General features: G+C 59.9%; 1 protein-coding gene across 1 annotated transcript in view; it reads right to left on the bottom strand.

Annotated features, from left to right (window-relative positions):
• Positions 1 to 15,436, bottom strand: part of npas4l (neuronal PAS domain protein 4 like) — a 30,446-nt gene extending 15,010 nt beyond the window's left edge. The window contains exons 1-3 of the mRNA XM_070870675.1: positions 15,256 to 15,436; positions 13,988 to 14,136; positions 2,111 to 2,213 (exon numbers count right to left, since the gene is read on the bottom strand). Of these exons, the coding sequence (XP_070726776.1) occupies positions 2,111 to 2,213; positions 13,988 to 14,136; positions 15,256 to 15,436 (433 nt within the window). The remainder of the gene's footprint in view (positions 1 to 2,110; positions 2,214 to 13,987; positions 14,137 to 15,255) is intronic.
• Positions 15,437 to 18,261: the final 2,825 nt, after the last annotated feature.

The raw sequence follows: 18,261 nt of genomic DNA, 5'->3' as shown, positions 1-18,261 counted from the left end.
CCCGGGTCCAGGAGCTCGGTGCCCCACCCCCCCCCCCCCGGGTCCAGGAGCTCGGTGCCCCTCCCCCCCCCCCCCGGGTCCAGGAGCTCGGTGCCCCTCCCCCCCCCCCCCCCGGTCCAGGAGCTTGGTGCCCCTCCCCCCGGGTCCAGGAGCTCGGTGCCCCTCCCCCCCCCCCCCCCCCGGGTCCAGGAGCTCGGTGCCCCTCCCCCCCCCCCCCCGGGTCCAGGAGCTCGGTGCCCCACCCCCCCCCCCCCGGGTCCAGGAGCTCGGTGCCCCTCCCCCCCCCCCCGGGTCCAGGAGCTCGGTGCCCCTCCCCCCCCCCCCGGGTCCAGGAGCTCGGTGCCCCACCCCCCCCCCCCCCGGGTCCAGGAGCTCGGTGCCCCTCCCCCCCCCCCCGGGTCCAGGAGCTCGGTGCCCCTCCCCCCCCCCCCGGGTCCAGGAGCTCGGTGCCCCTCCCCCCCGGGTCCAGGAGCTCGGTGCCCCTCCCCCCCCCCCCGGGTCCAGGAGCTCGGTGCCCCTCCCCCCCCCCCCCCCGGGTCCAGGAGCTCGGTGCCCCTCCCCCCCCCCCGGGTCCAGGAGCTCGGTGCCCCTCCCCCCCCCCCCCGGGTCCAGGAGCTCGGTGCCCCTCCCCCCCCTCCCCCCGGGTCCAGGAGCTCGGTGCCCCTCCCCCCCCCCCCCGGGTCCAGGAGCTCGGTGCCCCTCCCCCCCTCCCCCCGGGTCCAGGAGCTCGGTGCCCCCCCCCCCCGGTCCAGGAGCTCGGTGCCCCTCCCCCCCCCCCCGGGTCCAGGAGCTCGGTGCCCCTCCCCCCCCCCCCGGGTCCAGGAGCTCGGTGCCCCCCCCCCCCCGGGTCCAGGAGCTCGGTGCCCCTCCCCCCCCCCCCGGGTCCAGGAGCTCGGTGCCCCCCCCCCCCCGGGTCCAGGAGCTCGGTGCCCCTCCCCCCCCCCCCCGGGTCCAGGAGCTCGGTGCCCCTCCCCCCCCCCCCCCGGTCCAGGAGCTCGGTGCCCCTCCCCCCCCCCCCCCCGGGACCAGGAGCTCGGTGCCCCTCCCCCCTCCCCCCCCCCCCCCGGGACCAGGAGCTCGGTGCCCCTCCCCCCCCCCCCCCGGGTCCAGGAGCTCGGTGCCCCTCCCCCCCCCCCCGGGTCCAGGAGCTCGGTGCCCCTCCCCCCCCCCCCCCCGGGTCCAATCCTCGGTGCCCCTCCCCCCCCCCCCCCGGGTCCAATCCTCGGTGCCCCTCCCCCCCCCCCCCCGGGTCCAATCCTCGGTGCCCCTCCCCCCCCCCCCCCCGGGTCCAATCCTCGGTGCCCCTCCCCCCTCCCCCCGGGTCCAATCCTCGGTGCCCCTCCCCCCCCCCCCCCGGGTCCAATCCTCGGTGCCCCTTCCCCCTCCCCCCGGGTCCAATCCTCGGTGCCCCTCCCCCCCCCCCCCCGGGTCCAATCCTCGGTGCCCCTCCCCCCTCCCCCCGGGTCCAATCCTCGGTGCCCCTCCCCCCCCCCCCGGGTCCAATCCTCGGTGCCCCTCCCCCCTCCCCCCGGGTCCAATCCTCGGTGCCCCTCCCCCCCCCCCCCGGGTCCAATCCTCGGTGCCCCTCCCCCCTCCCCCCGGGTCCAATCCTCGGTGCCCCACCCCGGGGTCCAGGAGCTTGGTGCCACTCCCCCCCCCCCCGGGTCCAGGGAGAGGATTGAATTGCACCATTCCATCACCATGGTTGGGGGGGACGATTGGATCGCACCATTCCATCACAGTGGGAGGAGGATAGGATCGCACCATTCCATCACCGTGGGGGGAGGATTGGATCGCACCATTCCATCACCGTGGGGGGAGGATTGGATCGCACCATTCCATCACCGGGGTGGGGGGGGGGGGGTGGGGGCGGGATTGGATCGCACCATTCCATCACCGTGGAGGAGGATTGGATCACACCATTCCATTGGGGGTGGATTGGATTGCACCATTCACCGTGCGGGGGAGGATTGGATCGCACCATTCCATCTCCGTGGTGGAGAATTGGATTTTTTTATCCCGACGTATCTCTCGCCTAAAGTAAAAACAGAAAAAGCTGGAAATACTCAGCAGGTCAGGCAGTATCAAGAGATGCTTTTGTGTCCCTTACCTGAGTCTCCTGCAGTTGCTGATTCGAGCGATTCGCGAACAATTTTCTGATCTCCAGCATCAATCATCTGATAAAAGCTGTCTCCCTGCGACACCAGGTCGATCTTGTGGGGGAGAAAGAGACAGAGAGATGAGGAGGTCGCTGTCAAATCCAGCTCTCGGCTGTTTCCAATTCTCCCCTCCCCTCTTAAAGGCACCACCCCCAATCAGGGTACATTGGTCGTTTCACCCAAGGATTCAACAGGGAGAATATTTCACAGGAACAGGAGGAGGCCCATTCAGCCCCTCGAGCCTGTTACACAGGAACAGGAGGAGGCCCATTCAGCCCCTCGAGCCTGTTACACAGGAACAGGAGGAGACCCATTCAGCCCCTCGAGCCTGTTACACAGGAACAGGAGTTGGCCCATTCAGCCCCTCGAGCCTGTTACACAGGAACAGGAGGAGGCCCATTCAGCCCCTCGAGCCTGTTACACAGGAACAGGAGGAGACCCATTCAGCCCCTCGAGCCTGTTACACAGGAACAGGAGTTGGCCCATTCAGCCCCTCGAGCCTGTTACACAGGAACAGGAGGAGGCCCATTCAGCCCCTCGAGCCTGTTACACAGGAACAGGAGGAGACCCATTCAGCCCCTCGAGCCTGTTACACAGGAACAGGAGGAGGCCCATTCAGCCCCTCGAGCCTGTTACAGAGGAACAGGAGGAGGCCCATTCAGCCCCTCGAGCCTGTTACACAGGGACAGGAGGAGGCCCATTCAGCCCCTCGAGCCTGTTACACAGGAACAGGAGGAGGCCCATTCAGCCCCTCGAGCCTGTTACACACGGACAGGAGGAGGCCATTCAGCCCCTCGAGCCTGTTACACAGGAACAGGAGGAGGCCCATTCAGCCCCTCGAGCCTGTTACACAGGAACAGGAGGAGGCCATTCAGCCCCTCGAGCCTGTTACACAGGAACAGGAGGAGGCCCATTCAGCCCCTCGAGCCTGTTACACAGGAACAGGAGGAGGCCCATTCAGCCCCTCGAGCCTGTTACACAGGAACAGGAGGAGACCCATTCAGCCCCTCGAGCCTGTTACACAGGAACAGGAGTTGGCCCATTCAGCCCCTCGAGCCTGTTACACAGGAACAGGAGGAGGCCCATTCAGCCCCTCGAGCCTGTTACACAGGAACAGGAGGAGACCCATTCAGCCCCTCGAGCCTGTTACACAGGAACAGGAGTTGGCCCATTCAGCCCCTCGAGCCTGTTACACAGGAACAGGAGGAGGCCCATTCAGCCCCTCGAGCCTGTTACACAGGAACAGGAGGAGACCCATTCAGCCCCTCGAGCCTGTTACACAGGAACAGGAGGAGGCCCATTCAGCCCCTCGAGCCTGTTACAGAGGAACAGGAGGAGGCCCATTCAGCCCCTCGAGCCTGTTACACAGGGACAGGAGGAGGCCCATTCAGCCCCTCGAGCCTGTTACACAGGAACAGGAGGAGGCCCATTCAGCCCCTCGAGCCTGTTACACACGGACAGGAGGAGGCCATTCAGCCCCTCGAGCCTGTTACACAGGAACAGGAGGAGGCCCATTCAGCCCCTCGAGCCTGTTACACAGGAACAGGAGGAGGCCATTCAGCCCCTCGAGCCTGTTACACAGGAACAGGAGGAAGCCCATTCAGCCCCTCGAGTCTGTTACACAGGAACAGGAGGAGGCCATTCAGCCCCTCGAGCCTGTTACACAGGAACAGGAGGAGGCCCATTCAGCCCCTCGAGTCTGTTACACAGGAACAGGAGGAGGCCATTCAGCCCCTCGAGCCTGTTACACAGGAACAGGAGGAGGCCCATTCAGCCCCTCGAGCCTGTTACACAGGAACAGGAGGAGGCCCATTCAGCCCCTCGAGCTTGTTACACAGGAACAGGAGGAGGCCCATTCAGCCCCTCGAGCCTGTTACACAGGAACAGGAGGAGGCCATTCAGCCCCTCGAGCCTGTTACACAGGAACAGGAGGAGGCCCATTCAGCCCCTCAAGCCTGTTACACAGGAACAGGAGGAGGCCCATTCAGCCCCTCGAGCCTGTTACACAGGAACAGGAGGAGGCCCATTCAGCCCCTCAAGCCTGTTACACAGGAACAGGAGGAGGCCATTCAGCCCCTCGAGCCTGTTACACAGGAACAGGAGGAGGCCATTCAGCCCCTCGAGCCTGTTACACAGGAACAGGAGGAGGCCCATTCAGCCCCTCGAGCCTGTTACACAGGAACAGGAGGAGGCCCATTCAGCCCCTCGAGCCTGTTACACAGGAACAGGAGGAGGCCCATTCAGCCCCTCGAGCCTGTTACACAGGAACAGGAGGCCCATTCAGCCCCTCGAGCCTGTTACACAGGAACAGGAGTTGGCCCATTCAGCCCCTCGAGCCTGTTACACAGGAACAGGAGGAGACCCATTCAGCCCCTCGAGCCTGTTACACAGGAACAGGAGGAGACCCATTCAGCCCCTCGAGCCTGTTACACAGGAACAGGAGTTGGCCCATTCAGCCCCTCGAGCCTGTTACACAGGAACAGGAGGAGGCCCATTCAGCCCCTCGAGCCTGTTACACAGGAACAGGAGGAGGCCCATTCAGCCCCTCGAGCCTGTTACAGAGGAACAGGAGGAGGCCATTCAGCCCCTCGAGCCTGTTACACAGGAACAGGAGGAGGCCCATTCAGCCCCTCGAGCCTGTTACACAGGAACAGGAGGAGGCCATTCAGCCCCTCGAGCCTGTTACACAGGAACAGGAGGAAGCCCATTCAGCCCCTCGAGTCTGTTACACAGGAACAGGAGGAGGCCATTCAGCCCCTCGAGCCTGTTACACAGGAACAGGAGGAGGCCCATTCAGCCCCTCGAGTCTGTTACACAGGAACAGGAGGAGGCCATTCAGCCCCTCGAGCCTGTTACACAGGAACAGGAGGAGGCCCATTCAGCCCCTCGAGCCTGTTACACAGGAACAGGAGGAGGCCCATTCAGCCCCTCGAGCTTGTTACACAGGAACAGGAGGAGGCCCATTCAGCCCCTCGAGCCTGTTACACAGGAACAGGAGGAGGCCATTCAGCCCCTCGAGCCTGTTACACAGGAACAGGAGGAGGCCCATTCAGCCCCTCAAGCCTGTTACACAGGAACAGGAGGAGGCCCATTCAGCCCCTCGAGCCTGTTACACAGGAACAGGAGGAGGCCCATTCAGCCCCTCAAGCCTGTTACACAGGAACAGGAGGAGGCCATTCAGCCCCTCGAGCCTGTTACACAGGAACAGGAGGAGGCCATTCAGCCCCTCGAGCCTGTTACACAGGAACAGGAGGAGGCCCATTCAGCCCCTCGAGCCTGTTACACAGGAACAGGAGGAGGCCCATTCAGCCCCTCAAGCCTGTTACACAGGAACAGGAGGAGGCCCATTCAGCCCCTCGAGCCTGTTACACAGGAACAGGAGGAGGCCCATTCAGCCCCTCGAGCCTGTTACACAGGAACAGGAGGAGGCCATTCAGCCCCTCGAGCCTGTTACACAGGAACAGGAGGAGGCCCATTCAGCCCCTCAAGCCTGTTACACAGGAACAGGAGGAGGCCCATTCAGCCCCTCGAGCCTGTTACACAGGAACAGGAGGAGGCCCATTCAGCCCCTCGAGCCTGTTACACAGGAACAGGAGGAGGCCATTCAGCCCCTCGAGCCTGTTACACAGGAACAGGAGGAGGCCCATTCAGCCCCTCAAGCCTGTTACACAGGAACAGGAGGAGGCCCATTCAGCCCCTCGAGCCTGTTACACAGGAACAGGAGGAGGCCCATTCAGCCCCTCGAGTCTGTTACACAGGAACAGGAGGAGTCCATTCAGCCCCTCGAGCCTGTTACACAGGAACAGGAGGAGGCCCATTCAGCCCCTCGAGTCTGTTACACAAGGAACAGGAGGAGTCCATTCAGCCCCTCGAGCCTGTTACACAGGAACAGGAGGAGGCTCATTCAGCCCCTCGAGCCTGTTACACAGGAACAGGAGGAGGCCCATTCAGCCCCTCGAGCCTGTTACACAGGAACAGGAGGAGGCCCATTCAGCCCCTCGAGTCTGTTACACAGGAACAGGAGGAGGCCCATTCAGCCCCTCGAGTCTGTTACACAGGAACAGGAGGAGGCCATTCAGCCCCTCGAGCCTGTTACACAGGAACAGGAGGAGGCCCATTCAGCCCCTCGAGCCTGTTACACAGGAACAGGAGGAGGCCCATTCAGCCCCTCGGGCCTGTTACACAGGAACAGGAGGCCCATTCAGCCCCTCGAGCCTGTTACACAGGAACAGGCCATTCAGCCCCTCGAGTCTGTTACACAGGAACAGGAGGCCATTCAGCCCCTCAAGCCTGTTACACAGGAACAGGAGGAGGCCATTCAGCCCCTCGAGCCTGTTACACAGGAACAGGAGGTGGCCCATTCAGCCCCTCGAGTCTGTTACACAGGGACAGGAGGAGGCCCATTCAGCCCCTCGAGCCTGTTACACAGGAACAGGAGGAGGCCCATTCAGCCCCTCGAGCCTGTTACACAGGAACAGGAGGAGGCCATTCAGCCCCTCGAGCCTGTTACACAGGGACAGGAGGAGGGCCATTCAGCCCCTCGAGCCTGTTACACAGGGACAGGAGGAGGGCCATTCAGCCCCTCGAGTCTGTTACACAGGAACAGGAGGAGTCCATTCAGCCCCTCGAGCCTGTTACACAGGAACAGGAGGAGGCTCATTCAGCCCCTCGAGCCTGTTACACAGGAACAGGAGGAGGCCCATTCAGCCCCTCGAGCCTGTTACACAGGAACAGGAGGAGGCCCATTCAGCCCCTCGAGCCTGTTACAGAGGAACAGGAGGAGGCCATTCAGCCCCTCGAGCCTGTTACACAGGAACAGGAGGAGGCCATTCAGCCCCTCGAGCCTGTTACACAGGAACAGGAGGAGGCCCATTCAGCCCCTCGAGCCTGTTACACAGGAACAGGAGGAGGCCATTCAGCCCTCGAGCCTGTTACACAGGAACAGGAGGAAGCCCATTCAGCCCCTCGAGTCTGTTACACAGGAACAGGAGGAGGCCATTCAGCCCCTCGAGCCTGTTACACAGGAACAGGAGGAGGCCCATTCAGCCCCTCGAGTCTGTTACACAGGAACAGGAGGAGGCCATTCAGCCCCTCGAGCCTGTTACACAGGAACAGGAGGAGGCCCATTCAGCCCCTCGAGCCTGTTACACAGGAACAGGAGGAGGCCCATTCAGCCCCTCGAGCTTGTTACACAGGAACAGGAGGAGGCCCATTCAGCCCCTCGAGCCTGTTACACAGGAACAGGAGGAGGCCATTCAGCCCCTCGAGCCTGTTACACAGGAACAGGAGGAGGCCCATTCAGCCCCTCAAGCCTGTTACACAGGAACAGGAGGAGGCCCATTCAGCCCCTCGAGCCTGTTACACAGGAACAGGAGGAGGCCCATTCAGCCCCTCAAGCCTGTTACACAGGAACAGGAGGAGGCCATTCAGCCCCTCGAGCCTGTTACACAGGAACAGGAGGAGGCCATTCAGCCCCTCGAGCCTGTTACACAGGAACAGGAGGAGGCCCATTCAGCCCCTCGAGCCTGTTACACAGGAACAGGAGGAGGCCCATTCAGCCCCTCAAGCCTGTTACACAGGAACAGGAGGAGGCCCATTCAGCCCCTCGAGCCTGTTACACAGGAACAGGAGGAGGCCCATTCAGCCCCTCGAGCCTGTTACACAGGAACAGGAGGAGGCCATTCAGCCCCTCGAGCCTGTTACACAGGAACAGGAGGAGGCCCATTCAGCCCCTCAAGCCTGTTACACAGGAACAGGAGGAGGCCCATTCAGCCCCTCGAGCCTGTTACACAGGAACAGGAGGAGGCCCATTCAGCCCCTCGAGCCTGTTACACAGGAACAGGAGGAGGCCATTCAGCCCCTCGAGCCTGTTACACAGGAACAGGAGGAGGCCCATTCAGCCCCTCAAGCCTGTTACACAGGAACAGGAGGAGGCCCATTCAGCCCCTCGAGCCTGTTACACAGGAACAGGAGGAGGCCCATTCAGCCCCTCGAGTCTGTTACACAGGAACAGGAGGAGTCCATTCAGCCCCTCGAGCCTGTTACACAGGGACAGGAGGAGGACCATTCAGCCCCTCGAGCCTGTTACACAGGAACAGGAGGAGGCCATTCAGCCCCTCGAGCCTGTTACACAGGAACAGGAGGAGGCCCATTCAGCCCCTCGAGCCTGTTACACAGGAACAGGAGGAGGCCCATTCAGCCCCTCGAGCCTGTTACACAGGAACAGGAGGAGGCCATTCAGCCCCTCAAGCCTGTTACACAGGAACAGGAGGAGGCCATTCAGCCCCTCGAGCCTGTTACACAGGAACAGGAGGAGGCCCATTCAGCCCCTCGAGCCTGTTACACAGGAACAGGAGGAGGCCCATTCAGCCCCTCGAGCCTGTTACACAGGAACAGGAGGAGGCCATTCAGCCCCTCGAGCCTGTTACACAGGAACAGGAGGAGGCCCATTCAGCCCCTCAAGCCTGTTACACAGGAACAGGAGGAGGCCCATTCAGCCCCTCGAGTCTGTTACACAGGAACAGGAGGAGTCCATTCAGCCCCTCGAGCCTGTTACACAGGAACAGGAGGAGGCCCATTCAGCCCCTCGAGTCTGTTACACAGGAACAGGAGGAGTCCATTCAGCCCCTCGAGCCTGTTACACAGGAACAGGAGGAGGCTCATTCAGCCCCTCGAGCCTGTTACACAGGAACAGGAGGAGGCCCATTCAGCCCCTCGAGCCTGTTACACAGGAACAGGAGGAGACCCATTCAGCCCCTCGAGTCTGTTACACAGGAACAGGAGGAGGCCCATTCAGCCCCTCGAGCTTGTTACACAGGAACAGGAGGAGGCCCATTCAGCCCCTCGAGCCTGTTACACAGGAACAGGAGGAGGCCCATTCAGCCACTCGGGCCTGTTACACAGGAACAGGAGGAGGCCCATTCAGCCCCTCGAGCTTGTTACACAGGAACAGGAGGAGTCCATTCAGCCCCTCGAGCCTGTTACACAGGAACAGGCCATTCAGCCCCTCGAGCCTGTTACACAGGAACAGGAGGTGGCCCATTCAGCCCCTCGAGTCTGTTACACAGGGACAGGAGGAGGCCCATTCAGCCCCTCGGGCCTGTTACACAGGAACAGGAGGCCCATTCAGCCCCTCGAGCCTGTTACACAGGAACAGGCCATTCAGCCCCTCGAGTCTGTTACACAGGAACAGGAGGCCATTCAGCCCCTCAAGCCTGTTACACAGGAACAGGAGGAGGCCATTCAGCCCCTCGAGCCTGTTACACAGGAACAGGAGGTGGCCCATTCAGCCCCTCGAGTCTGTTACACAGGGACAGGAGGAGGCCCATTCAGCCCCTCGAGCCTGTTACACAGGAACAGGAGGAGGCCCATTCAGCCCCTCGAGCCTGTTACACAGGAACAGGAGGAGGCCATTCAGCCCCTCGAGCCTGTTACACAGGGACAGGAGGAGGGCCATTCAGCCCCTCGAGCCTGTTACACAGGGACAGGAGGAGGGCCATTCAGCCCCTCGAGTCTGTTACACAGGAACAGGAGGAGTCCATTCAGCCCCTCGAGCCTGTTACACAGGAACAGGAGGAGGCTCATTCAGCCCCTCGAGCCTGTTACACAGGAACAGGAGGAGGCCCATTCAGCCCCTCGAGCCTGTTACACAGGAACAGGAGGAGGCCCATTCAGCCCCTCGAGCCTGTTACAGAGGAACAGGAGGAGGCCATTCAGCCCCTCGAGCCTGTTACACAGGAACAGGAGGAGGCCCATTCAGCCCCTCGAGCCTGTTACACAGGAACAGGAGGAGGCCATTCAGCCCTCGAGCCTGTTACACAGGAACAGGAGGAAGCCCATTCAGCCCCTCGAGTCTGTTACACAGGAACAGGAGGAGGCCATTCAGCCCCTCGAGCCTGTTACACAGGAACAGGAGGAGGCCCATTCAGCCCCTCGAGTCTGTTACACAGGAACAGGAGGAGGCCATTCAGCCCCTCGAGCCTGTTACACAGGAACAGGAGGAGGCCCATTCAGCCCCTCGAGCCTGTTACACAGGAACAGGAGGAGGCCCATTCAGCCCCTCGAGCTTGTTACACAGGAACAGGAGGAGGCCCATTCAGCCCCTCGAGCCTGTTACACAGGAACAGGAGGAGGCCATTCAGCCCCTCGAGCCTGTTACACAGGAACAGGAGGAGGCCCATTCAGCCCCTCAAGCCTGTTACACAGGAACAGGAGGAGGCCCATTCAGCCCCTCGAGCCTGTTACACAGGAACAGGAGGAGGCCCATTCAGCCCCTCAAGCCTGTTACACAGGAACAGGAGGAGGCCATTCAGCCCCTCGAGCCTGTTACACAGGAACAGGAGGAGGCCATTCAGCCCCTCGAGCCTGTTACACAGGAACAGGAGGAGGCCCATTCAGCCCCTCGAGCCTGTTACACAGGAACAGGAGGAGGCCCATTCAGCCCCTCAAGCCTGTTACACAGGAACAGGAGGAGGCCCATTCAGCCCCTCGAGCCTGTTACACAGGAACAGGAGGAGGCCCATTCAGCCCCTCGAGCCTGTTACACAGGAACAGGAGGAGGCCATTCAGCACCTCGAGCCTGTTACACAGGAACAGGAGGAGGCCCATTCAGCCCCTCAAGCCTGTTACACAGGAACAGGAGGAGGCCCATTCAGCCCCTCGAGCCTGTTACACAGGAACAGGAGGAGGCCCATTCAGCCCCTCGAGCCTGTTACACAGGAACAGGAGGAGGCCATTCAGCCCCTCGAGCCTGTTACACAGGAACAGGAGGAGGCCCATTCAGCCCCTCAAGCCTGTTACACAGGAACAGGAGGAGGCCCATTCAGCCCCTCGAGCCTGTTACACAGGAACAGGAGGAGGCCCATTCAGCCCCTCGAGTCTGTTACACAGGAACAGGAGGAGTCCATTCAGCCCCTCGAGCCTGTTACACAGGGACAGGAGGAGGACCATTCAGCCCCTCGAGCCTGTTACACAGGAACAGGAGGAGGCCATTCAGCCCCTCGAGCCTGTTACACAGGAACAGGAGGAGGCCCATTCAGCCCCTCGAGCCTGTTACACAGGAACAGGAGGAGGCCCATTCAGCCCCTCGAGCCTGTTACACAGGAACAGGAGGAGGCCATTCAGCCCCTCAAGCCTGTTACACAGGAACAGGAGGAGGCCATTCAGCCCCTCGAGCCTGTTACACAGGAACAGGAGGAGGCCCATTCAGCCCCTCGAGCCTGTTACACAGGAACAGGAGGAGGCCCATTCAGCCCCTCGAGCCTGTTACACAGGAACAGGAGGAGGCCATTCAGCCCCTCGAGCCTGTTACACAGGAACAGGAGGAGGCCCATTCAGCCCCTCAAGCCTGTTACACAGGAACAGGAGGAGGCCCATTCAGCCCCTCGAGTCTGTTACACAGGAACAGGAGGAGTCCATTCAGCCCCTCGAGCCTGTTACACAGGAACAGGAGGAGGCCCATTCAGCCCCTCGAGTCTGTTACACAGGAACAGGAGGAGTCCATTCAGCCCCTCGAGCCTGTTACACAGGAACAGGAGGAGGCTCATTCAGCCCCTCGAGCCTGTTACACAGGAACAGGAGGAGGCCCATTCAGCCCCTCGAGCCTGTTACACAGGAACAGGAGGAGACCCATTCAGCCCCTCGAGTCTGTTACACAGGAACAGGAGGAGGCCCATTCAGCCCCTCGAGCTTGTTACACAGGAACAGGAGGAGGCCCATTCAGCCCCTCGAGCCTGTTACACAGGAACAGGAGGAGGCCCATTCAGCCACTCGGGCCTGTTACACAGGAACAGGAGGAGGCCCATTCAGCCCCTCGAGCTTGTTACACAGGAACAGGAGGAGTCCATTCAGCCCCTCGAGCCTGTTACACAGGAACAGGCCATTCAGCCCCTCGAGCCTGTTACACAGGAACAGGAGGTGGCCCATTCAGCCCCTCGAGTCTGTTACACAGGGACAGGAGGAGGCCCATTCAGCCCCTCGAGCCTGTTACACAGGAACAGGAGGAGGCCCATTCAGCCCCTCGAGCCTGTAACACAGGAACAGGAGGAGGCCCATTCAGCCCCTCGAGCCTGTTACACAGGAACAGGAGGAGGCCATTCAGCCCCTCGAGCCTGTTACACAGGGACAGGAGGAGGGCCATTCAGCCCCTCGAGCCTGTTACACAGGGACAGGAGGAGGCCCATTCAGCCCCTCGAGCCTGTTACACAGGAACAGGAAGAGACCCATTCAGCCCCTCGAGCCTGTTACACAGAAACAGGAGGCCCATTCAGCCCCTCGAGCCTGTTACACAGGAACAGGAGGCCCATTCAGACCCTCGAGCCTGTTACACAGGAACAGGAGGAGGCCATTCAGTCCCTCGAGCCTGTTACACAGGAACAGGAGGAGGCCCATTCAGCCCCTCGAGCTTGTTACACAGGAACAGGAGGAGGCCCATTCAGCCCCTCGAGCCTGTTACACAGGAACAGGAGGAGGCCATTCAGCCCCTCGAGCCTGTTACACAGGAACAGGAGGAGGCCATTCAGCCCCTCGAGCCTGTTACACAGGAACAGGAGGAGGCCCATTCAGCCCCTCGAGCCTGTTACACAGGAACAGGAGGAGGCCATTCAGCCCCTCGAGCCTGTTACACAGGAACAGGAGGAGGCCCATTCAGCCCCTCAAGCCTGTTACACAGGAACAGGAGGAGGCCCATTCAGCCCCTCGAGCCTGTTACACAGGAACAGGAGGAGGCCCATTCAGCCCCTCGAGTCTGTTACACAGGAACAGGAGGAGGCCCATTCAGCCCCTCGAGCCTGTTACACAGGAACAGGAGGTGGCCCATTCAGCCCCTCGAGCCTGTTACACAGGAACAGGAGGTGGCCCATTCAGCCCCTCGAGTCTGTTACACAGGGACAGGAGGAGGCCCATTCAGCCCCTCGAGCCTGTTACACAGGAACAGGAGGAGGCCCATTCAGCCCCTCGAGCCTGTAACACAGGAACAGGAGGAGGCCCATTCAGCCCCTCGAGCCTGTTACACAGGAACAGGAGGAGGCCATTCAGCCCCTCGAGCCTGTTACACAGGGACAGGAGGAGGGCCATTCAGCCCCTCGAGCCTGTTACACAGGGACAGGAGGAGGCCCATTCAGCCCCTCGAGCCTGTTACACAGGAACAGGAAGAGACCCATTCAGCCCCTCGAGCCTGTTACACAGAAACAGGAGGCCCATTCAGCCCCTCGAGCCTGTTACACAGGAACAGGAGGCCCATTCAGACCCTCGAGCCTGTTACACAGGAACAGGAGGAGGCCATTCAGTCCCTCGAGCCTGTTACACAGGAACAGGAGGAGGCCCATTCAGCCCCTCGAGCCTGTTACACAGGAACAGGAGGAGGCCCATTCAGCCCCTCGAGCCTGTTACACAGGAACAGGAGGAGGCCATTCAGCCCCTCGAGCCTGTTACACAGGAACAGGAGGAGGCCATTCAGCCCCTCGAGCCTGTTACACAGGAACAGGAGGAGGCCCATTCAGCCCCTCGAGCCTGTTACACAGGAACAGGAGGAGGCCATTCAGCCCCTCGAGCCTGTTACACAGGAACAGGAGGAGGCCCATTCAGCCCCTCAAGCCTGTTACACAGGAACAGGAGGAGGCCCATTCAGCCCCTCGAGCCTGTTACACAGGAACAGGAGGAGGCCCATTCAGCCCCTCGAGTCTGTTACACAGGAACAGGAGGAGGCCCATTCAGCCCCTCGAGCCTGTTACACCTTTTGGGGGAGCGAGTTCCAAATTTCCACTCCCCTTTGTGTGTGAAAAAGTGTAAATGGTGACTGTACGGTGGCAAGGAGCTGCAGTAACACTTACCATCGAGAGCCCCAGATACTCGCTGACATTCTCCGACACGTGCACCAGTTTTCCGCTGTTCGTCATGGCGATGATGAAGCCGGGAATTGCCTGCAGGAAGTCCAGATCACCACAGGGGGGCAGACCGTCCCCACGTTCCGCAATTGTTTCTGAAACCACAGTCGGGAAAGGGAAGTGAGTGTCAGAGAAAATAGTTCCAGGCGGCAAACCCCAACACTGAGCAAGGCCGGACCTCCTGTCAAACAATTAATCAAAGGTCAGCTAAATCCTGTTAAAAGGAAGAACTTGCATTTCTATAGCGCCTTTCACAACCTCAGGACATCCCAAAGCTCTTTACAGCCAATGAAGTACTTTTGAAGTGTAGTCACTGTTGTATTGTGGGAAACACGGCAGCCAATTAGTGCACAGCAAGATCCCACATACAGCAATGTGATAATGACCTGATAATCCGTTTTAGTGATGTTGGTTGAGAGAGAAATATTGGCCAGCACACCGGGAATAACTCCCCTGCTCTTCTTCACAATAGTGCCATGGGATCTTTTACATCTATCCGAGAGAGCAGAGGAGGCCTCGGTTTAACATCTCATGTGAAAGACAGCACCTCCGACAGTGCGGCACTCCCTCAGTACTGCCCCTCCGATAGTGCAGCGCTCCCTCAGTACTGCCCCTCCGACAGTGCGGCACTCCCTCAGTACTGCCCCTCCGACAGGGGGCGCTCCCTCAGTACTGACCCTCCGACAGTGCAGCACTCCCTCAGTACTGCCCCTCTGACAGTGCGGCACTCCCTCAGTACTGCCCCTCCGACAGTGCAGCGCTCCCTCAGTACTGCCCCTCCGACAGTGCAGCACTCCCTCAGTACTGCCCCTCCGACAGTGCAGCACTCTCTCAGTACTGCCCCTCTGACAGTGCAGCACTCCCTCAGTACTGCCCCTCCGACAGTGCAGCGCTCCCTCAGTACTGCCCCTCCGACAGTGCGGCACTCCCTCAATACTGCCCCTCCGACAGTGCAGCACTCCCTCAGTACTGCCCCTCCGACAGTGCGGCACTCCCTCAGTACTGCCCCTCCGACAGTGCATCACTCCCTCAGTACTGCCCCTCCCCCCCCTTGTATGTTGCTGTCCTGGTAGCTTTCAGTGGAATTCCGCCAATTACAGAACAGCAGGAGACCATTTGGCCCACCGTGTATGTGCCGGCCCTTTGAAAGAGCGATACGATCAGCCCCACTCCCCTCCCCTTTCCCCAGCACCATGCCCAGACCCGAGCCTTACCCGGTGAGTAGAGGGTCCTGCGGATGAAGATATTGACCAGTGCCATGGTGTGCAGGTAGGACAGTCGCTGTTTGTCGGGCTGTGTGATGGGCAGCAGCTCCCTCAGGCCCCGGATCTCCGTGTTGATGTGGTCCCGGCGAGCCTTCGATGCACCTTTGGTCGACCTGCACAGGACAGGCATCAGCAAGCATTCGTTCAATTATAGAATCGTACAATCATATAATCGTCATTTATTAATGAGCAGGGAGTGGGAAGAGGGTGAGTATTAATGGGCAGAGAGAGGGTGAGTATTAATGAGCAGTGAGAGGGTGAGTATTAATGGGCAGGGAGAGGGTGAGTAATAATGGGCAGTGAGAGGGGAGAGGGTGAGTATGAATGAGCGGGGAGAGGGTGAGTATTAATGGGCGGGGAAACGGTGAGTATTAATGGGCAGAGAGAGGGTGAGTATTAATGAGCAGTGAGAGGGTGAGTATTAATGGGCAGGGAGAGGGTGAGTAATAATGGGCAGTGAGAGGGGAGAGGGTGAGTATGAATGAGCGGGGAGAGGGTGAGTATTAATGGGCGGGGAAAGGGTGAGTATTAATGGGCGGGGAGAAGGCGAGTATTAATGGTCAGGGAGTAGGGAGAGGGTGAGTATTAATGGGCAGGGAGTGGTGAGAGGGTGAGTATTAATGGGCAGGGAGTTGGGAGAGGGTGAGTATTAATGGGCAGTGAGAGGGGAGAGGGTGAGTATTAAAGGGCAGGGAGTGGGGAGAGGGTGAGTATTAATGGGCAGGGAGAGGGAAGAGGGTGAGTATTAATGGGCAGGGAGAGGGGAGAGGGTGAGTATTAATGGGCGGGGAGAGGGTGAGTATTAATGGGCAGGGAGAGGGTGAGTATTAATGAGCAGGGAGAGAGTGAGTATTAATGGACAGGGAGAGGGTGAGTATTAATGGGCAGGGAGAGGGGAGAGAGTGAGTATTAATGGGCAGGGAGAGGGTGAGTATTAATGAGCAGGGAGAGAGTGAGTATTAATGGACAGGGAAAGGGTGAGTATTAATAGGCAGGGAGAGGGTGAGTATTAATGGGCAGGGAGAGGCGAGAGGGTGAGTATTAATGGGCAGGGAGAGGGGAGAGGGTGAGTATTAATGGGCAGGGAGTGGGGAGAGGGTGAGTATTAATGGGCGGGGAGAGGGTGAGTATTAATGGGCAGGGAGAGGGTGAGTATTAATGAGCAGGGAGAGAGTGAGTATTAATGGACAGGGAGAGGGTGAGTATTAATAGGCAGGGAGAGGGTGAGTATTAATGGGCAGGGAGAGGGGAGAGGGTGAGTATTAATGAGCGGGGAGAGGGTGAGTATTCATGAGCGGGGAGAGGGTGAGTATTAATGGGCAGGGAGAGGGCGAGTATTAATGAGCGGGGAGAGGGCGAGTATTAATGGGCGGGGAGAGGGTGAGTATTAATGGGCAGGGAGTGGGGAGAGGGTGAGTATTAATGGGCAGGGAGTGGGGAGAGGGTGAGTATTAATGGGCAGTGAGAGGGGAGAGGGTGAGTATTATGGGCAGGGAGTGGGGAGAGGGTGAGTATTAATGGGCAGGGAGTGGGGAGAGGGTGAGTATTAATGGGCAGGGAGAGGGTGAGTATTAATGGGCAGGGAGTGAGGGGAGAGGGTGAGTATTGATGGGCAGGGAGTGGGGAGAGGGCGAGTATTAATGGGCGGGGAGAGGGTGAGTATTAATGGGCAGGGAGAGGGGAGAGGGTGAGTATTAATGAGCGGGGAGAGGGTGAGTATTCATGAGCGGGGAGAGGGTGAGTATTAATGGGCAGGGAGAGGGCGAGTATTAATGAGCGGGGAGAGGGCGAGTATTAATGGGCGGGGAGAGGGTGAGTATTAATGGGCAGGGAGTGGGGAGAGGGTGAGTATTAATGGGCAGGGAGTGGGGAGAGGGTGAGTATTAATGGGCAGTGAGAGGGGAGAGGGTGAGTATTATGGGCAGGGAGTGGGGAGAGGGTGAGTATTAATGGGCAGGGAGTGGGGAGAGGGTGAGTATTAATGGGCAGGGAGAGGGTGAGTATTAATGGGCAGGGAGTGAGGGGAGAGGGTGAGTATTGATGGGCAGGGAGTGGGGAGAGGGCGAGTATTAATGGGCAGGGAGAGGGTGAGTATTAATGGGCAGGGAGAGGGTGAGTATTAATGAGAGGGGAGAGGTTGAGTATTAATGGGCAGGGAGTGGGGAGAGGGTGAGTATTAATGGGCAGGGAGTGGGGAGAGGGTGAGTATTAATTTGCAGGGAGTGGGGAGAGGGTGAGTATTAATGGGCAGGGAGTGGGGAGAAGGTGAGTATTAATGGGCAGGGAGTGGGGAGAGGGTGAGCATTAATTTGCAGGGAGTGGGGAGAGGATGAGTATTAATGGCAGGGAGTGGGGAGAGGGTGAGTATTAATGGGCAGGGAGTGGGGAGAGGGTGAGCATTAATTTGCAGGGAGTGGGGAGAGGATGAGTATTAATGGCAGGGAGAGGGGAGAGGGTGAGTATTAATGGGCAGGGAGAGGGTGAGTATTAATGGGTAGGGAGTGGGGAGAGGGTGAGTATTAATGGGCACGGAGAGGGTGAGTATTATTTTGCAGGGAGTGGGGAGCGGGTGAGTATTAATGAGCAGGGAGTGGGGAGAGGATGAGTATTAATGGCAGGGAGTGGGGAGAGGGTGAGTATTAATGGGCAGGGAGAGGGGAGAGGGTGAGTATTAATGGGCAGGGAGAGGGTGAGTATTAATGGGCAGGGAGTGGGGAGAGGGTGAGTATTAATGGGCAGGGTGAGGGTGAGTATTATTTTGCAGGGAGTGGGGAGAGGGTGAGTATTAATGAGCAGGGAGTGGGGAGAGGGTGAGTATTAATGGGCAGGGGGTGGGGAGAGGGTGAGTATTAATGGGCAGGGAGTGGGGAGAGGGTGAGTATTAATGGGCAGGGAGTGGGGAGAGGGTGAGTATTAATGGGCAGGGAGTGGGGAGAGGGTGAGTATTAATGGGCA

This window comes from Pristiophorus japonicus, unplaced genomic scaffold, assembly GCF_044704955.1.
Source record: "Pristiophorus japonicus isolate sPriJap1 unplaced genomic scaffold, sPriJap1.hap1 HAP1_SCAFFOLD_160, whole genome shotgun sequence".
NCBI lineage: Eukaryota > Metazoa > Chordata > Chondrichthyes > Pristiophoridae > Pristiophorus > Pristiophorus japonicus.
The sequence above is the reverse complement of the archived record's forward strand: the minus strand, read 5'-3'. Positions and strand labels throughout refer to the sequence as shown.